Source organism: Heptranchias perlo, chromosome 25, assembly GCF_035084215.1.
Source record: "Heptranchias perlo isolate sHepPer1 chromosome 25, sHepPer1.hap1, whole genome shotgun sequence".
NCBI classification, from domain to species: Eukaryota; Metazoa; Chordata; class Chondrichthyes; order Hexanchiformes; family Hexanchidae; genus Heptranchias; species Heptranchias perlo.
This window is the reverse complement of record NC_090349.1, coordinates 47,645,863-47,671,779: the sequence shown is the minus strand read 5'-3', so window position 1 is coordinate 47,671,779 and position 25,917 is coordinate 47,645,863. Positions and strand designations below refer to the sequence as shown.

At 45.8% G+C, this 25,917-nt stretch overlaps 1 protein-coding gene across 1 annotated transcript in view; it reads left to right on the top strand.

Moving 5' to 3' along the window:
* ncor2 (nuclear receptor corepressor 2) overlaps positions 1-25,917 on the top strand; it is a 261,584-nt gene that overhangs the window by 57,147 nt on the left and 178,520 nt on the right. The window contains exon 4 of the mRNA XM_068006268.1: positions 2,336-2,516. Coding sequence (XP_067862369.1) covers positions 2,336-2,516 — 181 coding nt within the window. The remainder of the gene's footprint in view (positions 1-2,335; positions 2,517-25,917) is intronic.

The following is a 25,917-nucleotide window of genomic DNA, read 5'->3' as shown; positions in this document are numbered from 1 at the left end:
AACCTGGTGAAGCTACAACTCAGGACTACATGCATGCTAAACAGTGGAAGCAACATGCTATAGACAGAGCTAAGCGATTCCATAACCAACGGATCAGATCAAAGCTCTGCAGTCCTGCAGAGCCAAACGGTTTTCCCTCGACCCCCCCACTGCATCTGGGCCAAGTTGTGTGTGGTTTGAGGGTGGAATGGGTTGATTAGTGAATTGTTAAGTTGGGAGATGTGGGTGGGACAAGCCAAGCAGGCATGGTAAGGGACTCCTGCAATTAATGCCATAAAAATATTCAGACAAGCTGGAATGTGTAATGAGCGACTATTTTTAATCTTGAACTAAGAGAGATTTAAGTAGTGTTTAAAAAAAATGATGTGGATGCATTTACTTTGCTTCATTGAAAATGCAATGTACTTTTATCATGAAGGTTGTCTGATTGTAAACTCTGAGAGACTAACTTCAATGAAAGCAATTGGAAAAAGTGCATGAAATATTCTAGTTATATTTCAAAAACTTAAAAATTGTTGGAGACCAGTTCAGTGAAATGTACAGAATATTGAGATCACTGGCCGGTTTATTGATTAGAACAAGCTTCCTGGGTCTTTTGTGGCAGCTGCAATTCTTATCTCCATGTTAAAAACACATCTTGCTGATATCCTGATGTTTGTGTCCTGGATTGACAGGTGCACTTTCTGTATGACTTCCCTGGTTGTTCCCTTTTAATCAATCCTAACAGCTGCTCTAAGTGTTTCCTGCCTGTAGACAGTGACATATCTGCTCTGATAAGATTTTAGATAATAATTCTGCTACAAGGCTACGGACCAAGTGCTGGAAAGTGGGATTTGGCCGGGTGGCTCACTATCGGCTGGTGCCGACACCATGGGCCGAGTGACCTCCTCCTGTGCCATGAATTTTCTATGATACTGTGATTCTTTGTCAAACTCACTTACCAAGTGGTATTTTATTCTAGCTGTGCTTGCAGCCTGGAGCTCTGTGTCCTGCAGTTGGTATATTTGTCGCACAGAAACTTGCCTTTTCTTATATGTTTGCTTTGTATCTGCATAAAGTTTCAGGAGCTGTGTGAGGTGCTGAGTCTGGTTGGGGTGGGACTGATGGAGAGTCCATGATACAATAATCAGGCCAGATTGTGCCAGATGTTCTAATCAGCCGATGTACTTTAATATGTATCATATTTCGGTTGAATTTCTATGTACAAAAATTTGCAATTATTTTCTCCCAGTGTCATTGTGAGAAAATTTCTTGTGAGCGGGAACAAGACTAGGATTGGATTACAAAACCTGCTCCCTACTGAGGCATTTTTATTTTAAGAAGAAAACAGTGAAAAAAAGCTTTTCAGACCATCAATCCCACTCCGTGCCTGATTATTGTATCACGGACTCTCCCCATCAGTCCCAATCCATCCAGAGTCCGTGCCTGATTATTGTATCACGGACTCTCCCCATCAGTCCCAATCCATGCAGAGTCCGTGCCTGATTATTGTATCACGGACTCTCCTCATCAGTCCGACTCCATCCAGAGTCCGTGCCTGATTATTGTATCACGGACTCTCCCCATCAGTCCCAATCCACCCAGAGTCCGTGCCTGATTATTGTATCACGGACTCTCCCCATCAGTCCCAATCCATCCAGAGTCCGTGCCTGATTATTGTATCACGGACTCTCCCCATCAGTCCCAATCTATCCAGAGTCCGTGCCTGATCATTGTATCACGGACTCTCCCCATCAGTCCCAATCCATGCAGAGTCCGTGCCTGATTATTGTATCATGGACTCTCCCCATCAGTCCCAATCCATCCAGAGTCCGTGCCTGATTAGTGTATCACGGACTCTCCCCATCAGTCCCAATCCATGCAGACTCAGCACCTCACACAGCTCCTTAATCCCTACTCTGTTAACTGAATCACTGCATTGGAAGTTCACTAATGGGGATTTTTCCCATTTGTAACAGCTTCGAAAGCTGCAATGACAGCATCGAGATGTCCAAACAGTTTAGAGTAAAAATGATTTAATGGGAGTAATTACAAAATATCTTTTGCTGTAGAATGTGCTGGTAAATTTCTTGCTTGAAAAAAGCAAAGACAAAAATGCGATTATTCATAAAATACATTGAGATATCTTGATGTAAGAGTTAATATATGAGTGAGTTAACCTTTGATGTGCCAGTCCTGATCTCTGATTTTTCTGATGTTCTTGCATTTCTGGACTTAACTGGACGATATCTGATGCTATGGATTGGACTGCACCAAAGGATGGGTCGATGATGTTTTTATATCTTTGTTATTTCCTTGGTGACATTTTAGATTCCATTTTCCTCTTGTCCTGCAGGAGCTCTGATCAGTGCAGTAGATACGACCCACATGCTTACTTACTGGATGCAAGTGGCCAGGCTGAGCCACAGTATGCAGACACCAAGCGGCCACGGCTGGAGTTACTGCATGAGTCGTTGCTTCGACACTCGCCACTGTTAGCCCACGGACACCTTGCAGGAGCGGAGGAGCTGCTAAAGGTAAAGGAAACTCCGTCCATTAACACTGGCCTTTCTGCAGCAATCACAGATGATGACAAATGTTTCAGTCATTTTACTGATGGAGAACGTCTGTGGTCTTAAATCTTCACATTGCCATTCAGAACATCTACAATTCTACCATTTACCAACATATCAAGAGGCATAAATAATCTCACTGAATTGTTGGCAGGTGTTTTTTATTTTTGGAACAAATGAGGTTGAATTTTGCTGTGTTATATTTGATCTTGTACGACACTTAGACATCCGATGAGATTGTGTGCATGCTGTGTCATGGAATTTGTACCTGGAAGACAAGTATCACATGATTTTGTAGCTGCATCCAGCTGGTTCCAATTGCTATAAAGAGAATTCATCATGTAAAATGGAAGAGTTATATAGCAGAATCCAAGATTATTGCACAGTAAGAAAATTGAATATGGTTCTCACAGCTCAATTTAAAAACCTCCACACAGTTTTGTAAAACAGATTTAATCTTAACATTTACAAAATAGCATTACCTGGTGCCAAATGTTTGAGTATACATAGAATTCTGGGTAGTTGGAGTGAATTCTATACGTGTATGAGGGACTGAGTTGGGTTTGAGAGACTGAGTTGGATTTGAGGGTTTGTGTGAGGGACTGAGTTGGGGTTTGAGGGACTGAGTTGGGGTTTGAGGGACTGAGTTGGGGTTTGAGGGATTGTGTGAGGGACTGAGTTGGGGTTTGAGGGACTGAGTTGGGGTTTGAGGGACTGAGTTGGGGTTTGAGGGATTGTGTGAGGGACTGAGTTGGGGTTTGAGGGACTGAGTTGGGGTTTGAGGGATTGTGTGAAGTGCTAAGTTTGATTTTGCCCGATATCCCCACAAAGGTTCCAGCAAATCTAAAACCAGCAGGGGAGCACTAAATAAAATCTAAAGTAGCTGTGATTGAAGACTTCTGCAGTTCAGCTCTGGGTTACTTGTTGTTTTACAAACTCTATAGAAGGTGTGAATTCATTTTTTTTGTTCATGGAAATTGTCCTTCATTACGTGTTGGCCTACATTACATTATAATTGGACTACATTACCATCTGCCACTGAAACCCTCATCCATGCTTTTGTTCACCTGTCCTAATGTCTGCCCTTATGGCCCTTTTTTCTGTCTGATTACGCTCCTGGTTTTACGGTTTACTGTGTTCAAGGCGCTGTATAAATGCAAATTGTTGCTGTACACGAGGAAAGAGGGTGTGAGTTACTGGGAACAATGTCCTGTGATGGTCACTGCTGTTACTGAGTAACATTAATGTGCAAAATTACAAAAAAAGTTAATCTGACAAAGGTAACAGCAGTTTAGAGAGATAATTAAAATATCCTGCAATTAACACATGGTTATGTTGGTTTATTGATAGATAACCAGTTTGGAAACCCTCAAAAACCTTTTAACTGAATTAGAGTTAAATTTCCAGGGAAATGAACAGATGAAACACAATATCTGTGTATTGTACAAATATATTATGATATATGATACATTGAGACGCTGGATATAAAAGTGAAGCTGTACAAGACACTGGGCAGTTCAGTATTGTGTGCAGTTAGAATCATAGAATCAGAGAAAATTTACGGCACAGAAGGAGGCCATTCGGCCCATCGTGTCTGTGCTGGCTGAGAAACGAGCCCCCAGCCTAATCCCACTTTCCTGCATTTGGTCCGTAGCTCTGCAGGTCACGGCTCTTCAGGTGCACATCCAGGTATTTTTTAAATGAGTTGAGGGTTTCTGCCTCTCCCACCCTCTCAGGCAGTGAGTTCCAGACCCCCACCACCCTCTGGGTGAAAAAAAATTCCCTCAACTCCCCTCTAATCCTTCTACCAATCACTTTAAATCTATGCCCCCTGGTTATTGACCCCTCCGCTAAGGGAAATAGGTCCTCCCTATCCACTCTATCCAGGCCCCTCATAATTTTATACACCTCAATCACATCACCCCTCAGCCTTCTCTGTTCCAATGAAAACAACCCCAGCCTATCCAATCTTTCCTCATAGCTAAAATACTCCAGTCCTGGCAACATCCTCGTAAATCTCCTCTGCACCCTCTCTCGTGCAATTACATCCTTCCTGTAATGTGGTGACCAGAACTATACACAGTACTCAAGCTGTGGCCCAACTAGTGTTTTATACAGTTCCAGCATAACACCCCTGCTTTTATATTCTATGCCTCGGCTAATAAAGGAAAGTATCCCGTATGCCTTTTTAACCACCTTATCTACCTGTCCTGCTACCTTCAGGGATCTGTGGACATGCACTCCAAGGTCCCTCACTTCCTCTACACCTCTCAGTGTCCTCCCATTTATTGTGTATTCCCTTGCCTTGTTTGCCCTCCCCAAATGCATTACCTCACACTTCTCCAGACTGAACTCCATTTGCCACTTTTCTGCCCACCTGACCAGTCCATTGACATCTTCCTGCAGTCTACAGCTTTCCTCCTCACTATCAACCACACGGCCTATCTTTGTGTCATCCGCAAATTTCTTAATCATGCCCCCCCTATGTTTAAGTCCAAATCATTAATATATATCACAAAAAGCAAATGACCTAGTACCGAGCCCTGCGGAACCCCACTGGAAACAGCCTTCCAGTCATAAAAACACCCATCGACCATTACCCTTTGCTTCCTGCCACTGAGCCAATTTTGGATCCAATTTGCCACTTTCCCTTGGATCCCATGGGCTTTTACTTTTTTGACCAATCTGCCATGTGGGAACTTGTCAAAAGCCTTGCTAAAATCCATGTAGACTACATCAAACGCACTACCCTCATCGACCCTCCTTATCCCCTCTTGAAAAATTCAATCAAGTTAGTCAGACACGACCTCCCCTTAACAAATCCATGCTGACTGTCCTTGATTAGTCCGTGCCTTTCTAAGTGGCAGTTTATCCTGCCCCTCAGAATTGATTCCAATAATTTGCCCACCACCGAGGTTAGATTGACTGGCCTGTAATTACTTGTCTATCCTTCACTCCCTTTTTAAACAACGGTACAACGTTAGCAGTCCTCCAATCCTCCGGCACCACGCCTGTATCCAGTGAAGTTTGGAAAATGATTGTTAAAGCCTCCACTATTTCCTCTCTGGCTTCTTTTAACAGCCTGGGATGATTTCATCCATCCCTGCTGATTTATCTACTTTCAAAGATGCTAATCCCCTTAATACTTCCTCTCTCACTATGTTTATCCCATCCAATATTTCACACTTCTCCTCCTTAACTTCAATCTCTGTATCATCCCTCTCCTTTGTGAAGACAGATGCAAATTATTCATTAAGAACCACACCCACATCTTCCACCTCCACACATAGTTTACCTTTTTGGTCTCTAATAGGCCCGACTCTTTCCTTAGTTATCCTCTTGCTCTTAATGTATTTATAAAACATCTTTGGGTTTTCTTTGAATGCTGGCACCGCAGTATAGGAAGGACATTAGAGGCAGGGAAAGTGCAGGGACAAGATTCACCAGCGCGCAAGTGTCAAGGTGGCTCAGTGGGCAGCACAGAAGGTTCTGGGTTCAAGTCCTACTATGGACTTGAGCACATAATCTGTGCTAACATTTCAGTGCAGCACTGAGGGAGAACATCGTTGTCTTTCAAATGAGATGTTGAACTAAAGCCCTTCTTTCCCCCTTTGGGTGTAAAAGATCCCATGGCACTATTTGAAGAAGTGCAGGGAACTCTCCCCGTGTCCTGGCCAATGTTCCTCCCTCAACCAACATCACCCAAAACAGATCTGGTCATTTCATTCATTCATGGGCTGTGTGACCTTGCTGAGCACTGTAACACCGGTGACTGCAGTTCAAAAGTAATCCATTGATTGTAAAGTGCTCTCGGCTGTCCTAAACATGGCATTAACTTCGATATAAAGGCAATCTTGTTTTCTTTCTCTCTCTCTCTCTCTTTTTCTTTCTTTCTCTCTCTCAAATTACGCAGAAATGACCAGGAATGAGCAGTTATATTTATGAAGAAAGTTTGAAAAATTAAGAGGCTTTTTTCATTTGAACAGAGAAGTCTAAAAGAGGGGGAAATCTAAAGCAACTTTTCAAAATGACAAAAGGTTTTGAAGGATAAATAGTGATCAATTGTTTGGACAGTGAACGGGGCAGACTGAGATTATTACCAGAAAAACAAAGGGGAAGTTCGAAGAAGTCTTTACCCGCAGGATTATTAGAAGATAACATCCTTTTGAGACAGAGGCTATTTAAAATAATTAGTATTTGCGAAGGAAGAATGTAAATGGATGGAGGGAAACTGCAGGGAAGTTGAATAAGTTGAGGAACCAGCAGAGATGCTGTCCCGCAGTGGGGAGTCTAAGGTGCTACTTGTGATATATAGCCACAGATTTCACATTACATAGCAACCAGTGTATGCATCATCAAAGATTAGCTATACGTTTAATACTGATCAAGGAAATGCAGCCTTCTGTTTCAGTATAACTTCAAATAGGTTTTTTGTGGGAAGCCTGTTTTACCAGGAATTCCATTTCCAGTTTTGCAGCAGGAGGGTTCCGTGTTTTACGGTTTTGCCGGCGTAGCTAGTTTGAAACGACATCAGGTTTTACCACGGAAACTGAGATTCTGCTTTAAAGCCTGAGAGAAAGTGAGTGACATCTTTCATTTTTTATATATTGAAGAGTGTAGTGAATTCGATGGCTCACTGTCATAATGTCATCTTCATTTACTAGTTTTATTTAAATAAAACCACCTGTTCATTTAGAGCACGAGTCGCAGCCTCATAAAGTGCATATTCAGTCTGCATTGAACAGAGGAGAATTCACATCGCAACACATGAGCAATTCCAGTAGCTGGTGTACAGGATAAAGGTTCTCTCTTCAATCCTTGGGTCTGCCTATCTTTTACATTGATATTGATCAGAAAAGGGCGCACTCCTCGTTGTAGGGAACGTGGGGTCCATTTACGAGAGTGGCTGCTGATGCTGGGCCCGAGAAAATATTCAACAGAGAAACCCAAACGGCTGGCAGCAGCAATGGGCCAAATGGCCTTGTCCTGTGCTGTCATTTCTGTGATTCTGTAAACGAAGGTAGTAATAGTTATTTCAGATTACGTTTTACCACTAATGTGCCTGACATCTATGGATTGGAGTCTTATCTAGTTGTTATTGACTAGTCGACTTGTTAACAAGATTTGGTGTTATCATGTTCCATATAGCTTGTATCCAACATAAATTGACCTATGATGTGTTGCGGGAACATAGTGCTCAGATGCACAGGTGTTAGCTACGACGGTTTCAGTTCCATTGATCTGTTGATTTGGTTAGTGATTGACCCTTTGCATCGGTTAGTGATTGACCCTTTGATTTGGTTAGTGATTGACCCTTTGATTTGGTTAGTGATTGACCCTTTGATTTGGTTAGTGATTGACCCTTTGATTTGGTTAGTGATTGACCCTTTGCATCGGTTAGTGATTGACCCTTTGATTTGGTTAGTGATTGACCCTTTGATTTGGTTAGTGATTGACCCTTTGATTTGGTTAGTGATTGACCCTTTGCCTTGGTTAGTGATTGACCCTTTGATTTGGTTAGTGATTGACCCTTTGATTTGGTTAGTGATTGACCCTTTGCATCGGTTACTGATGAGGGTCAGTACTGAGGGAGCGCTGCACTGTCGGAGGGTCAGTACTGAGGGAGCGCTGCACTGTCGGAGGGTCAGTACTGAGGGAGCGCTGCACTGTAGGAGGGGCAGTGCTGAGGGAGCACTGCACTGTCGGAGGGTCAGTACTGAGGGAGTGCTGCACTGTCGGAGGGTCAGTACTGAGGGAGTGCTGAACTGTCGGAGGGTCAGTAGTGAGGGAGCGCTGCACTGTAGGAGGGGCAGTGCTGAGGGAGTGCTGCACTGTTGGAGGGTCAGTACTGAGGGAGCGCTGCACTGTTGGAGGGTCAGTACTGAGGGAGTGCTGAACTGTCAGAGGGTCAGTAGTGAGGGAGCGCTGCACTGTAGGAGGGGCAGTGCTAAGGGAGTGCTGCACTGTTGGAGGGGCACCTCATAGCACCAAGCAAAGGAGAGCAGAGAGTTCTCCCGGTGTTGTGGCCGATTTTTTTTTATTCGTTCATGGGATGTGGGCGTCGCTGGTGGGGCCGGCATTTATTGCCCATCCCTAATTGCCCTTGAGAAGGTGGTGGTGAGCCGCCTTCTTGAACCGCTGCAGTCCGTGTGGTGAAGGTTCTCCCACAGTGCTGTTAGGAAGGGAGTTCCAGGATTTTGACCCAGCGACGATGAAGGAACGGCGATATATTTCCAAGTCGGGATGGTGTGTGACTTGGAGGGGAACGTGCAGGTGGTGTTGTTCCCATGTACCTGCTGCCCTTGTCCTTCTAGGTGGTAGAGGTCGCGGGTTTGGAAGGTGCTGTCGAAGAAGCCTTGGCGAGTTGCTGCAGTGCATCCTGTGTGCTGGTGGTGAAGGGAGTGAATGTTTAGGGTGGTGGATGGGGTGCCAATCAAGCGGGCTGCTTTGTCCTAGGTGGTGTCAAGCTTTTTGAGTGTTTTTGGAGCTGCACTCATCCAGGCAAGTGGAGAGTATTCCATCACACTCCTGACTTGTGCCTTGTAAATGGTGGAAAGGCTTTGGGGAGTCAGGAGAGGAGTCACTCGCCACAGAATACCCAGCCTCTGACCTGCTCTTGCAGCCACAGAATTTATATGGCTGGTCCAGTTACGTTTCTAGTCAATGGTGACCCCCCAGGATGTTGATGTTGGGGTATTCGGTGATGGTAATGCCGTTGAATATCAAGGGGAGGTGGTTAGACTCTCTCTTTTTGGAGATGGTCATTGCCTGGCACTTGTCTGGCGCGAATGTTACTTGCCACTCATCAGCCCAAGCCTGGATGTTGTCCAGGTCTTGCTGCATGTGGGCACGGACTGCTTCATTATCTGGGGGGTTGCGAATGGAACTGAACACTGTGCAGTCATCAGCGAACATCCCCATTTCTGACCTTATGATGGAAGGAAGGTCATTGATGAAGCAGCTGAAGATGGTTGGGCCTCGGACACTGCCCTGAGGAACTCCTGCAGCAATGTCCTGGGGATGAGATGATTGGCCTCCACCAACCACTACCATCTTCCTTTGTGCTAGGTATGACTCCAGCCACTGGAGAGTTTTCCCCGATTCCCAATGACTTCAATTTTACTCGGGCTCCTTGGTGCCACACTCGGTCAAATGCTGCCTTGATGTCAAGGTCAGTCACTCTCACCTCACCTCTGGAATTCAGCTCTTTTGTCCATCTTTGGACCAAGGCTGTAATGAGGTCTGGAGCCGAGTGGTCCTGGCGGAACCCAAACTGAGCATCGGTGAGCAGGTTATTGGTGAGTAAGTGCCGCTTGATAGCACTGTCGATGACACCTTCCATCACTTTGCTGATGATTGAGAGTGGACTGATGGGGCGGTAATTGGCCGGATTGGATTTGTCCTGCTTTTTGTGGACAACATTTTCCTACCTCAACCAACACCATCCAAAATAGGTTAAGTGGTCATTCATCTGATTGTGGGATCTTGCTGTGTTCAATATCGTAGGTATGTTTGTTTGCATCAAAAGTAATTCATTGTGAATGAAGCACTTCGGCAAGCTTCTGAAAGTTGTGATCAGGTGCTTTTTAAATGCAAGTTCTTTCTTCTTCATTAGTAAAGCAGTGAATGTGCGCCAGGGTGTAATCTCTGCCTCTGGTCTATCGTGTTCTGCAGAGCGGAGCTGGCAAGTGTAGAAAGTAATGAGGAGCCTTTAGAACCAGTCTGGGAAGCACATTTAGCAAGAGGGGAGCTGTGGATCTGAGCAGGGCACATGCTGGACCACTGAGAGCCCAGTGCAGCCAAATTCTCCAAACCTAACGATGATTCCCAATGAGCTTAACCGAGGGGCAACAGGCTGGATGAAACCAGTCTTGCCGCCTAGATTGATTATTTTTAGTAACAATAAAAGGGGCTTAGCGTCAGGAAGAGGATGTTGGGGATTGTGTCGGTGAGTTAAGTAATTTGTGTTTAGTGTTTCCTTTAAATAAAACAGCTCCCAAACATACAGTGACATCAAGACATGTAAAATTGGTGATGCTTGCGGTGGTGGATTTGCCCTGTGACTGTTACCCAGATGTTAAGCCAGAGTAACTGTTAATGCCTGAAGTCTGCTGCTGTCTTTCACTAAATTTAGGAGCATAATTCATGTTCTCTGGCAATAAATACTTAAGATTAATTTCCTGTTGGGCTATTGCCAGGAAATGATGCATAACTGATTTCACAAGTTGCAGTGTGTTTAATAAAAGCTGCACAGATTGTGGGCCCAATATATTTACGTGAGTTTATGCAGTGAAAGGATGAGGAAATGTTGAGTGTATTGGTATTCACAGTCTGTGTGGTTTAAAGAAAAACAAATAATTAGTTTTGATGCAGTAGAAGTAAAGGTCAAAATACTTCAAGGTGACGTCAATGAAAAAAACAAACTGTGGTAAATGTCAGGATAAAGAAATCAGCAAAAAGCAGCAGCATTTTCCCAGTGTGATCAGCAGTGCAGCTTCCCCCCGTTTGGATATGTTTGGGTTTGTCCTCTGTGTCGTTTTGGGGGATGAAACAAGGACACAATCGAGTGAGACATTTTCAAACCTTCTATTGAAAGATGTGGCAGGAACAATAATAGCCGACAGCACAGCCTATGACGTTGAACTAAAGGGTGACATTTGGATATCTGAGCCGAGGTGGGCAGAGCTGACTCCGTATCATTAGAATATCACTTACTCAGATACTGTTTGTGCAGAATACACAGTAATGCTACGTGTTCAGGACCCAGGAGTCCTTGACGTGAGATCGAATGAAGCAATGAGAGGTGACGAGGGTTTATCAGTCAGAGCAAAATAATTAGCACTCACATCCCAGAGTAATAATGCAATAATTACCTTCCCTAACACTGGCAGCTTGCTCACATCGACTCAATTGTGTACAAATATGAATATTATCCCTGCAATTACCAGCCCACGCTCTCTCGAGAATGTGATCACTCATGCTGTTTGTTTTGGAGGGAATATTATTCTGCCTGTTTTCTCTTTCTGAAACAACCAACTGTGCACCTCTTTTGGTCAGAAATTGGGTAACCGGGTCTTGCAAATGGTACTTTACAGGACCCTCGATGTATCTCAATAATCTAATCTCCCTCCCGGGCACCCCTCACTACCTCTTTTTAGCAGCAGGTGGGGTCAGCTGGGTTTCCATCCCAGGGTTTTAAAGGAAGTAGGTGAGAACATTGCAGATGCCCTAAGTATAATCTTCCAAAGTTCTCTCGATTCAGGAACTGTTCCTTTAGATTGGAAAATTGCACATGTCACTCTGCTATTTAAGAAAGAAGAGAGAGGGAAACCAGGGGATTATAGACCAGTTAGCCTCACATCTGTTGTCGGGTAATTACTAGAGTTTATAATTAAGGATAGAGTGACTGAAGACCTTGAAAATTTTCAGCTGATCAGAGAGAGCCAGCGTGGATTTGTAAAGGGTAGGTCATGCCTGACGAACCTGATTGAATTTTTTGAAGAGGTGACTAAAGTAGTGGACAGGGGAATGTCAATGGATGTTATTTATATGGATTTCCAGAAGGCATTCGATAAAGTCCCTCATAAGAGACTGTTAGCTAAAGTTGAAGCTCATGGGATTGAGGGCAAATTATTGACCTAATTAGGAAATTGGCTGAGCGGCAGGAGACAGAGAGTAGGGATAATGGGCAGGTACTCAAATTGGCAGGATGTGACTAGTGGTGTCCCACAGGGATCTGTGTTGGGGCCTCAAATATTCACTGTACTTGTTAACGACTTAGATGAGGGGATAGAGAGCTACATATCCAAGTTTGCCGATGACACAAAGATAGGCAGCATTGTAAGCAGTGTATATGGAAGCATCAAATTACAGAGATATTAATAGATTAAGTGAAAGGGCAAAATTCTGGCAAATGGATTTCAATGTAGGCAAGTGTGAGGTCATCCACTTTGGTCCTAAAAAGGATAGATCAGAGTACTTTCTAAATGGTGAAAAGCTCGAAACAGTGGATGTCCAAAGAGACTCAGGGGTCTGTGCACATAGATCATTAAAATGTCATGGACAGAAAATAATCAATAAGGCTAATGGAATGCTGGCCTTTATATCTAGAGGACGAGAGTACAAGGGGGCAGAAGTTATGCTGCAGCTATACAAAACCCTGGTTAGACCGCACCTGGAGTACTGTGAGCAGTTCTGGGCACCGCACCTTCGGAAGGACATATTGGCCTTGGAGGGAGTGCAGCGTAGGTTTACTAGAATGATACCCGGACTTCAAGGGTTAAGTTACGAGGAGAGATTACACAAATTGGGATTGTATTCTCTAGAGTTTCGAAGGTTAAGGGGTGATCTGATCGAAGTTTATATGATATTAAGGGGAACAGATAGGGTGGATAGAGAGAAATTATTTCCGCTGGTTGGGGATTTTAGGAGTAGGGGGCACAGTCTAAAAATTAGAGCCAGACCTTTCAGGAGTGAGATTAGAAAACATTTCTACACACAAAGGGTGGTAGAAGTTTGGAATTCTCTTCCGCAAACGGCAATTGATACTAGCTCAATTGCTAAATTTAAATCTGAGATAGATAGCTTTTTGGCAACCAAAGGTATTAAGGGATATGGGCCAAAGGCAGGTATATGGAGTTACATCACAGATCAGCCATGATCTTATCAAATGACGGAGCAGGCACGAGGGGCTGAATGGCCTACTCCTGTTCCTATGTTCCTCTGTTCCTATGTTCATAGTGAGTATAGGAACAGGAGAATAGACCAGATGAATGTGTGGCTGCAGGGATGGTGTGGGAGGGAGGGATTTAGATTCCTGGGACATTGGGACCGGTTCTGGGGAAGGTGGGACCTGTACAAGTGGGACGGATTACACCCGAGCAGGACCGGGACCAATGTCCTCACGGGGTGTTTGCTAGTGCTGTTGGGGAAGGTTTAAACTAGAATAGCAGGGGGATGGGAACCTGAGCAGGGAGACAGAGGAGGGGGAAACAAGGATAGAAACAAAAGACAGAAAGGGAAGAAGCAATAGTGGAAGGCAGAGAAAACAAGGGCGAAAAACAAATAGGGCCATAGTGCAAAATAAAACTAAGATGACTGGCAATCTTAAAAAGACAAGTCTAAAGGCATTGTGTCTTAATGCGCGGAGCATTCGTAATAAGGTCGATGAATTAACAGCGCAGATAGATATTAACGGTTATGATATAGTTGTGATTACGGAGACATGGCTGCAGGGTGACCAAGGATGGGAACTGAACATCCAGGGGTATTCAATATTTAGGAAGGACAGGCAAAAAGGGAAAGGAGGTGGGGTAGCGTTGTTAGTAAAGGAGGAAATCAATGCAATAGTGAGGAAGGATATTGGCTCGGAAAATCACGATGTGGAATCTGTATGGGTGGAGCTAAGAAATACCAAGGGGCAGAAAACGTTGGTGGGGGTTGTCTATAGGCCCCCAAACAGTAGTGGAGATGTAGGGGAGGGCATTAAACAGGAAATTAGAGACGCATGCAAGAAGGGTACAACTATAATCATGGGTGACTTTAATCTACATATAGATTGGTCAAACCAAATTAGCAATAATACTGTGGGGGAGGAATTCCTGGAGTGTGTACATGATGGTTTTCTAGACCAATACGTTGAGGAACCAACTAGAGAACAGGCAATCCTAGACTGGGTATTGTGCAATGAGAAAGGATTAATTAACAATCTTGTTGTGCGGGGTCCCTTAGGGAAGAGCGACCATAACATGATAGAATTCCTCATTAAGATGGAGAGTGAAGTAGTTGAATCCGAAACTAGGGTCCTGAATCTAAATAAAGGAAATTACGAAAGTATGAGGTGCGAGTTGGCTATGATAGATTGGGGAACTTTACTAAAAGGGATGACGGTGGATAGGCAATGGCTAATATTTAAAGAACGTGTGCAGGAATTACAACAATTATTCATTCCTGTCTGGCGCAAAAATAAAACAGGAAAGGTGGCTCAACTGTGGCTTACAAAAGAAATTAGGGATAGTATTGGATCCAAAGAGGAGACATATAAAATTGCCAGAAAAAGTGGCAAGCCTGAGGATTGGGAGCAGTTCAGAATTCAGCAAAGGAGGACAAAGAGATTGATTAAGAGGGGAAAAATAGAGTATGAGAGTCAACTAGCAGGGAACATAAAAACTGACTATAAAAGCTTCTATCAATATGTCAAGAGAAAAATATTAGTGAAGACAAATGTACAGTCAGAAATGGGGGAAATTATAATGGGGAACAAAGAAATGGCAGAACAATTAAACACATACTTGGGTTCTGTCTTCACAAAGGAAGACACAAATAACCTGCCAGAAATGTTAGGGAACCAAGGGTCTAGTGAGAGGGAGGAACTGAAGGAAACCAGTATTCGTAAGAAAATAGTGCGAGGGAAATTAATGGGGCGTAAGGCTGACAAATCCCCAGGGCCTGATAATCTACATCCCAGAGTACTAAAGGAAGTGGCCCTGGAAATAGTGAATGCATTGGTGATCATCTTCCAAAATTCTATAGACTCTGGAACAGTTCCTACAGATTGGAGGGTGGCAAATGTAACCCCACAATTTAAAAAGGAAGGAGAGAAAAAAACAGGGAGTTACAGACCAGTTAGCCTAACATCAGTAGTGGGGAAAATGCTAGAGTCTATTATAAAAGATGTGATAACAGAACACTTAGAAGGCATTAACGGGATTGGACGAAGTCAGCATGGGTTTATGAAAGGGAAATCATGCTTAACAAATCTACCGGAGTTTTTTGAGGATGTAACTAGCAGAATAGATAGGGGAGAACCAGTGGATGTGGTGTATTTGGATTTTCAGAAGGCTTTTGATAAGGTCCCACACAAGAGGTTCGTGTGCAAAATTAAAGCACATGGGATTGGGGGGAATATACTGGCATGGATTGAGAATTGGTTGACAGACAGGAAACAGAGAGTAGGAATAAACGGGTCTTTTTCCGGGTGGCAGGCAGTGACTAGTGGGGTGCCGCAGGGATCAGTGCTTGGGCCCCAGCTATTCACAATATATATCAATGATTTGGATGAGGGAACTGAATGTAACATTTCCAAGTTTGCAGACGACACAAAGCTGGGGTGGAATGTGAGCTGTGAGGAGGATGCAAAGAGGCTCCAATGTGATTTAGACAAGTTGGGTGAGTGGGCAAGAACATGGCAGATGCAGTATAACGTGGATAAATGTGAGGTTATCCACTTTGGTTGTAAAAACAGAAAGACAGATTATTATCTGAATGGTAATAGATTGGGAAAAGGGGAGGTGCAACGAGACCTGGGTGTCCTTGTACACCAGTCACTGAAAGCGAGCATTCAGGTGCAGCAAGCAGTTAGGAAGGCGAATGGTATGTTGGCCTTCATTGCAAGAGGATTTGAGTACAGGAGCAGGGATGTCTTACTGCAGTTATACAGGGCCTTGGTGAGACCACATCTGGAGTATTATGTGCAGTTTTGTTCTCCTTATCTGAGGAAGGATGTCCTTGCCATGGAGGGAGTGCAACGTAGGTTTACCAGACTGATTCCTGGGATGGCAGGACTGACGTATGAGGAGAGATTGGGTCGACTAGGCCTATATTCACTAGAGTTTAGAAGAATGAGAGGTGATCTCATAGAATCATAGAAGTTTACAACATGGAAACAGGCCCTTCGGCCCAACATATCCATGTCGCCCAGTTTATACCACTAAGCTAGTCCCAGTTGCCTGCACTTGGCCCATATCCCTCTATACCCATGTAACTGTCCAAATGCTTTTTAAAAGACAAAATTGTACCCGCCTCTACTATTGCCTCTGGCAGCTCGTTCCAGACGCTCACCACCCTTTGAGTGAAAAAATTGCCCCTCTGGACCCTTTTGTATCTCTCCCCTCTCACCTTAAATCTATGCCCTCTCGTTATAGACTCCCCTACCTTTGGGAAAAGATTTTGACTATCTACCTTATCTATGCCCCTCATTATTTTATAGACTTCTATAAGATCACCCCTAAACCTCCTACTCTCCAGGGAAAAAAGTCTCAGTCTATCCAACCTCTCCCTATAAGTCAAACCATCAAGTCCCAGTAGCATCCTAGTAAATCTTTTCTGCACTCTTTCTAGTTTAATAATATCCTTTCTATAATAGGGTGACCAGAACTGTACACAGTATTCCAAGTGTGGCCTTACTAATGTCTTGTACAACTTCAACAAGACATCCCAACTCCTGTATTCAATGTTCCGATCAATGAAACCAAGCATGCTGAATGCCTCCTTCACCCCTATCCACCTGTGACTCCACTTTCAAGGAGCTATGAACCTGTACTCCTAGATCTCTTTGTTCTATAACTCTCCCCAACGCCCTACCATTAACGGAGTAGGTCCTGGCCCGATTCGATCTACCAAAATGCATCACCTCACATTTATCTAAATTAAACTCCATCTGCCATTCATCGGCCCACTGGCCCAATTTATCAAGATCCCGTTGCAATCCTAGATAACCTTCTTCACTGTCCACAATGCCACCAATCTTGGTGTCATCTGCAAACTTACTAACCATGCCTCCTAAATTCTCATCCAAATCATTAATATAAATAACAAATAACAACGGACCCAGCACCGATCCCTGAGGCACACCGCTGGTCACAGGCCTCCAGTCTGAAAAACAACCCTCTACAACCACCCTCTGTCTTCTGTCGTCAATCCAATTTTGTATCCAATTGGCTACCTCACCTTGGATCCCGTGAGATTTAACCTTATGTAACAACCTACCATGCGGTACCTTGTCAAAGGCTTTGCTAAAGTCCATGTAGACCACGTCTACTGCACAGCCCTCATCTATCTTCTTGGTTACCCCTTCAAAAAACTCAATCAAATTCGTGAGACATGATTTTCCTCTCACAAAACCATGCTGACTGTTCCTAATTAGTCCCTGCCTCTCCAAATGCCTGTAGATCCTGTCCCTCAGAATACCCTCTAACAACTTACCCACTACAGATGTCAGGCTCACCGGTCTGTAGTTCCCAGGCTTTTCCCTGCCGCCCTTCTCATTGAAACATATAAAATTCTAACAGGACAAGACAGACTAGATGCAGGGAGGATGTTCCCGAGGACTGGGGAGTCGAGAACCAGGGGTCAGTCTCAGGATATGGGGTATGCCAAGATGAGGAGAAATTTCTTCACTCAGAGGGTGGTGAACCTGTGGAATTCTCTACCACAGAAGACAGTGGAGACCAAGTCAGTGAATATATTCAAGAAGGAGATAGATATATTTCTTAATGCTAAAGGGATCAAGGGATATGGGGAAAAAGCGGGAACAGGGTACTGAGTTAGACGATCAGCCATGATCATTTTGAATGGTGGAGCAGGCCCGAAGGGCCGAATGGCCTACTCTTGCTCCCATTTTCTATGTTTCTATGTATCTGCTCTGGTTTAAAATCCATTGCAAAGGTTTATAAATGGCAGGTTTTAGAAATGGGGCTGTGCTGCAGAATTTCGATTTCTTTGTTGTTTTTCGACGAGCTTTCCTCCTCTCTCGCCCCACTCCCCCACTCACCCCGCTCGCCCACTCTCCCCCTCCCCCTCCCCCTCCCGCCCCGCTCCCACTCCCCCTCCCGCTCCCACTCCCCCTCCCGCTCCCACTCCCCCTCCCGCCCCGCTCCCACTCCCCCTCCCGCTCCCACTCCCCCTCCCGCTCCCACTCCCCCTCCCGCCCCGCTCCCACTCCCCCTCCCGCCCCGCTCCCCCTCCCGCCCCGCTCCCCCTCTCGTCCCGCTCCCCCTCCCGCCCCCTCCCCCTCCCCCTCCCGCCCCGCTCCCCCTCCCGCCCCGCTCCCCCTCCCGCCCCGCTCCCCTCCACCTCCCGCCCCGCTCCACCTCCCGCCCCGCTCCCCCTCCCGCCCCGCTCCCCTCCACCTCCCGCCCCGCTCCCCCTCCCGCCCCGCTCCCCCTCCCGCCCCGCTCCCCCTCCCGCCCCCCTCCCCCTCCCGCCCCCCTCCACCTCCCGCCCCGCTCCCCCTCCCACCCCGCTCCCCCTCTCGTCCCGCTCCCCCTCCCGCCCCCTCCCCCTCCCGCCCCCTCCCCCTCCCCCTCCCCCTCCCGCCCCGCTCCCCCTCCCGCCCCGCTCCCCCTCCCGCCCCGCTCCCCCTCCCGCCCCCCTCCCCCTCCCGCCCCCCTCCCCCTCCCGCCCCCCTCCCCCTCCCGCCCCGCTATTTCCTCCCTGGGCCTGGGATACATTTCATCCGGGCCTGGTGATTTATGCACTTTCAAAGATGCTAAACCCTTTAAAACTTCCTCTCTCACTATGTTTATCACATCCAATATTTCACACTCCTCCTCCTCAAAGATGAAAGAGAGAGGTGGTCGATCCTTCACCATTTTTGCCTCTTGTGTGTGAATCGGTGGGAAAGGAGGCTGAAGACTGATGAGAGCAGCTGCTTTAAACGATCGAATGTAATCTGATTGAAGCATTCAGATGATGTTGCTAACCATAAGAGCCAGTGTTTTAATATCTCCGCTGTGAGCCTGAGCTCGGATTATATTTCACAATTACTCCCAGGGAGCCTATGCATCTGGGCTGTACACCTTTACGGGTCATCACTGCACAGCTCTTATACTGTAAACATGACACCAATATGTATAATGGTTTCCTTTCATGCAGGTGATTGGGTTAGGGTTAGGGTTAGGGTTAACCCTAATGCAGGTCTCAGCGTCAGTATCCCTGAATCAGTCTTTAATTCATTCTGCTTAACATGCAGATCTAACTCTTTTTACCATTTTAAGCTGCTTTTACCTTGGACGGATGTTTGATCCTATTTCGGGACAGTCCCACTGTGGATATGGTTCCCCAATATCGGCCAGGGCCCCTCGGGCCTGAGGCTTGAGCTCTGCTTCAGTCCCACAGTTGCAACTTCCACCCTTGAGAGAAATGTGCATGTATGCGTGCGTGTGTGCACGTGTATGTGTATGCGTGTGTGTGCGCGTGTGAATGCATGCATGTGTACATGTGTGCACGTGTGAGTGTGTGTACATGTGCACGTGAGATATATGAGGGGCATGGGACTATTCCCAGGATGTATGTCACCTGACAACCAGGTAGAAAAGGCTCCTTCATCTGGGCTGGAATTTCCAGCTCCCATTGGCCAATTTTCATTTCCCTCGTCACTCACCAGTCCGTGGAGAGACACTTTTACCCCTTTGCCCCCTGTTCTTATGGGACACTCTTCTGACCCTCATCTTTTCTCCCCCACAGTTATGGGGGACCTCTTCTACTTCCTTCCCCTCAATTCACAGGGGCATGTGTCCTCCCTTCTCCCCCCACAAGTTCTTGGAGAAACTCTTCTCTCCCCCCTCCCTCCCTAACTAGCTCATGGGAGATCTTTTGAGCCCCTTGGCCCCATTTACCAGTGAATTTCCTCTCAGCTCCTCCCTTCTGTTTATGGGAGAAATGATTTGTCCTGTGTCACTAGTTATGTTAATATTCCGTTGATTCGCAGGAAATAACATTTTTAGCGCAGATTATATTTTAGTTTAAAAAAATCTCTCTTGTGAGAGCTAGAGCTGTAGTTTGGGTTTAACTTTTGTGACTTAAAAAAGCCTTTTCAGGCTGAAAGGAAAATCTGCTTCAACAACTCGTGTGAGGCTATTGGGGAAGAAAAGATGCAGAAAAGAAACAGCTCGATTCCTACGGGCCAAAGGGGGAGTGTGAAGAGTTTCAGTTGCCAGGAACCCAATGTAGTCTGTGCGGATGACTGTTTACCTGAATAGTCTGTACGGGTGGAATCGTTCCCTTGTGTGTGGGTCACTGAATGTACCTCAAAGTAAATATTTCCTGGTGCTTGGGGACTGTTGCTATCTTGCAGATGGAGTTCTTTCACCGAACCGCAGGCTGGTGAATGGCTATAGACCCATATTGGCAGTGATTTACTGCTCGGAGCTAGTACAGACTCAGTCCTCACCAAGGCGAGGAGTCGAAGTGCTGAAGAATGCAACATTTTTCTTTTCCAACTCTGACTATGAAGCTCAGTTTCAGTCCTGGGTTTGACTCTGTTGTCTGAGGCTGACTCTGCCGTGTTCTAATTTCCAGGTTTCTCTGACAGCATTTCTATTACTGAGACTTTCCATTGATTCTCTTTGCAGTCCCTGGAGAAAGGAAACAAGTATCTCTTTCACTCAGCAACTGCTGCAGCCCCACTTTCATCATATTGTTATGTATTTTATTGGAAATGAATCTGCATTTGATTATCAAGAAGGACCTGATCTAAAAGAAGTACCTGAGAAATGGAAAGTAAGAATGACAGACCTCCGATGTGTCGACCTGGATTCTCCTCTTCAGGCTGAGTTTTGGCAGGGACTTCATTCCGCCCACCTCTCTGTGCTTTTTAATTTATTCTCAGGGTGTGGGCATCACTGGCAAGGCCGGCATTTATTGCCTGTCCCTAGTTACCCTGAGAAGGTGGTGGTGGGCCTTCTTGAACCACTGGTAATGGTTTTGACACAAAGTATATCAGGAGGAGTTCTTGTTTGTGGTTTTGAGATGGAAAATGGGGGCAGCAGTAAGGAACAGAAGAGAATTCCTTCTTCATGCAATGAAACTCAGCTAGGCTAACCAAATAGTGATCTTTCGGATGAGACGTTAAACGGATACCTGATCTGCCTACTTAGGTGGATGTGAAAGATCCCATGGCATGATTTGAAGAAGAGCAGGAAGTTCCCCCAGTGTCCTGGCCAATATCGGTTGTGAAATGCTTTGGGGCGTCATAAGGACGTAAAAGGCACTATATAAATGCAAGTTCTTCTCTCCTTTATCTAAAAGTAGAAGGTTATAGTAGCCTAGTTTGTCTGATACTGGACTAGTAACCCAGAGTTCATTAGGTCAATCCCACCGAGGCAAGTTATGAAATTGAATTCAATAAATCTGGTAATTTGTGGCCTTGCACCAGAAAATTACCATGAAAGCTGCCAGACTGTTGTAAAAACTCAGCTAGTTCACTAAAGTTCTTCAGGGAAGGGAACCTGCCGTCCTTCCCCAGTCTCGGCCTATATATGACTCCAGTCCCATGCTACATGAATCACTCCTCGTATCCCTGAATCTTCCTCTGCTTCAATATTTATCCAGTTTTCCCTCAATAGATTCAATGATCTCTGCCTCAACCACTCCCTGTGACCAATCATTCTGTACTCCAACAACCCTCTGAGTAAAGACATTTCTCCTCATCTCTCTCCTCACTCTCTGTGATAACTTTAAATTGATGTCCCCTCATCACTGACTCCCCAAGCAGAGGGATTAGTCTTTCCCAATTCACTTTATCAAATCTCTTCAAAATTTTAATAACCTCTATTAAATCTCCTCTTAGCCTTTTCTGCTCCAATGGGAACAGTCCAATATCTCGAATCTCTCCTTGTAATTATAGTTTCCCATCACTAGCCTCGTCTAATCCAGGATAAAGCAGTCCACTTGATCAGCACCCCATCCACCACCTTAAACACCCACTCCCTCCACCACCGGCGCACTGTGGCTGCAGTGTGTACCATCCACAGGATGCACTGCAGTAACTCGCCAAGGCTTCTTCAACAGCACCTCCCAAACCCACGACCTCTACCACCTAGAAGGACAAGGGCAGCAAAATCATGGAAACAACACCACCTGCACGTTCCCCTCCAAGTCACACACCATCCCGACTTGGAAATATATCATGTTCATTGTCACTGCGTCAAAATCCTGGAACTCCCTTCCTAACAGCACTGTGGGAGAACCTTCACCACACGGACTGCACTGTGGGAGAACCTTCACCACAGGGACTGCACTGTGGGAGAACCTTCACCACAGGGACTGCACTGTGGGAGAACCTTCACCACAGGGACTGCACTGTGGGAGAACCTTCACCACAGGGACTGCACTGTGGGAGAACCTTCACCACAGGGACTGCACTGTGGGAGAACCTTCACCACAGGGACTGCACTGTGGGAGAACCTTCACCACACGGACTGCACTGTGGGAGAACCTTCACCACAGGGACTGCACTGTGGGAGAACCTTCACCACAGGGACTGCACTGTGGGAGAACCTTCACCACACGGACTGCACTGTGGGAGAACCTTCACCACACGGACTGCACTGTGGGAGAACCTTCACCACACGGACTGCACTGTGGGAGAACCTTCACCACACGGACTGCACTGTGGGAGAACCTTCACCACACGGACTGCACTGTGGGAGAACCTTCACCACAGGGACTGCACTGTGGGAGAACCTTCACCACACGGACTGCACTGTGGGAGAACCTTCACCACAGGGACTGCACTGTGGGAGAACCTTCACCACAGGGACTGCACTGTGGGAGAACCTTCACCACAGGGACTGCACTGTGGGAGAACCTTCACCACAGGGACTGCACTGTGGGAGAACCTTCACCACAGGGACTGCACTGTGGGAGAACCTTCACCACAGGGACTGCACTGTGGGAGAACGCTCCCCACTGAATTCTGGTCATGTGGTTCTCCATGAGAAATGTTGGAAACCTGTTGAGAAACTAGTGGTTTCACCGAGACTAAAGAGGCATGAACCAATTCTCATAGAATTATTATAACTTTTATTTGTGTTTAAATAAACACAACCAGTTAAATATTTGAGCAAATAGAATCATAGAAAGTTACGGCACAAAAGGAGGCCATTCGGCCCTTTGTGTCTGTGCTGGCCGATAAAGAGCTATTAGGCTTAATCCCACTTTCCAGCACTTGGTCCGTAGCCCTGTAGTTTTCGGCACTTCAGGTGCAAATCCAGGTACTTTTAAATGTAAACAATTTTACAACACCAAGTTATAGTCCAGCAATTTTATTTTAAATTCACAAGCTTTCGGAGGCTTCCTCCTTCCTCAGGTGAACCCTCAACTTTTAAATGAGTTGAGGGTTTCTGTATCCCCGGATCTCTCTGTTCCTCCACCCCTTTTAGAATTGTGCCCTTTAATTTATATTGCCTCTCCTCATTCTTCCTGCCGAAATGTATCACTTCGCATTTTTCTGCGTTAAATTTCATCTGCCACGTGTCCGCCCATGCCACCAGCCTGTCTATATCCTCTTGAAGTCTATCACTATCCTCCTCACTGTTCACTGCCCTTTCAAGTTTCATGTCATCTGCAAATTTTGAAATTATGCCCTGTATACCCAAGTCCAAGTCATTAATATATATCAAGAAAAGCAGTGGTCCCAGCACAGACCCCTGGGGAACACCACTGTACACCTCCCTCCAGTCCGAAAAACAACCGCTCACCACTACTCTCTGTTCCTTGTCATTTAGCCAATTCTGTATCCATGTTGCTACTGCCCCCTTTATTCCATGGGCCGCAATTTTAATAGCAAGCCTACCATGACCATCTCCAGCAAGAGAGAGTCTAGCCCCCTCCCCTTGACAATCAAAGGCATTACCATCGCTGAATCTCCCACCATCAACATCCTGGAGGTCACCATTGACCAGAAACTTAACTGGACCAGCCATATAAATACTGTGGCTACGACAGCAGGTCAGAGGCTGGGTATTCTGCGGCGAGTGACTCACCTCCTGACTCCCCAAAGCCTTTCCACCATCTACAAGGCACAAGTCAGGAGTGTGATGGAATACTCTCCACTTGCCTGGATGAGAGCAGCTCCAACAACACTCAAGAAGCTCGACACCATCCAGGACAATGCAGCCCGCTTGATTGGCACCCCATCCACCACCCTAAACATTCACTCCCTTCACCACTGGTGCACTGTGGCTGCAGTGTGTACCATCCACAGGATGCACTGCAGTAACTCGACAGCACCTCCCAAACCCGCGACCTCTACCACCTAGAAGGACTAGGGCAGCAAACACATGGGAACAACACGACCTGCACAATCCCGACTTGGAAATATATCGCCATTCCTTCATCGTCGCTGGGTCAAAATTCTGGAACTCCCTTCCTAACAGCACTGTGGGAGAACCTTCACCACACGGACTGCAGCGGTTCAAGAAGGCGGCTCACCACCACCTTCTCAAGGGAAATTAGGGATGGGCAATAAATGACGGCCTCGCCAGCGACGCCCACATCCCATGAACAAATAAAAAAACAAAATGTGGTATTTTTTCAAACGCCTTTTGAAAGTCCATATACACCACATCAACTGCATTGCCCTCATCGACCCTCTGTTACCTCATCAAAAAACTCTATCAAGTTGGTTAAACATGATTTGCCTTTAACAAATCCGTGCCGGCTTTCCCTAATCAATCCACACTCATCTGTTAATTCTGTCCCGGATTATCGTTTCCAAAAGTTTCCCCACCATTGAGATTAAACTGACTGGCCTATAGTTGCTGGGTTTATCCTTACACCCTTTTTTGAACAAGGGTGTAACATTTGCAATTCTCCAGTCCTCTGGCATCACTCCCGTATCTACAGATGTTTGGAAGATTATGGCCAGTACCTCCGCAATTTCCACCCTTACTTCCCTCAGCATCCTAGGATGCATCCCATCCGGACCGGGTGACTTATCTACTTTAAGTACAGCTAGCCTTTCTATAGGAACATAGGAACAGGAGTAGGCCATTCAGCCCCTCGTGCCTGCTCTGCCATTTGATAAGATCATGGCTGATCTGTGATCTAACTCCATATACCTGCCTTTGGCCCATATCCCTTAATACCTTTGGTTGCCAAAAAGCTATCTATCTCAGATTTAAATTTAGCAATTGAGCTAGTATCAATTGCCGTTTGCGGAAGAGAGTTCCAAACTTCTACCACTCTTTGTGTGTAGAAATGTTTTCTAATCTCACTCCTGAAAGGTCTGGCTCTAATTTTTAGACTGTGCCCCCTACTCCTAAAATCCCCAACCAGCGGAAATAATTTCTCTCTATCCACCCTATCTGTTCCCCTTAATATCTTATAAACTTCGATCAGATCACCCCTTAACCTTCGAAACTCCAGGGAATACAACCCCAATTTGTGTAATCTCTCCTCGTAACTTAACCCTTGAAGTCCGGGTATCATTCTAGTAAACCTACGCTGCACTCCCTCCAAGGCCAATATGTCCTTCCGAAGGTGCGGTGCCCAGAACTGCTCACAGTACTCCAGGAGCGGTCTAACCAGGGTTTTGTATAGCTGCAGCATAACTTCTGCCCCCTTGTTACTCTCGTCCTCTAGATATAAAGGCCAGCATTCCATTAGCCTTCTTGATTATTCTCTGCACCTGTTCATGACACTTCAATGATCTATGTACCTGAACCCCTAAGTCCCTTTGGACATCCACTGTTTTTAACTTTTTACCATTTAGAAAGTACCCTGTTCTATCCTTTTTTGATCCAATGTGGATGACCTCACGTTTGTCTGCAGCGGTTCAAGAAGGCGGCTCACCACCACCTTC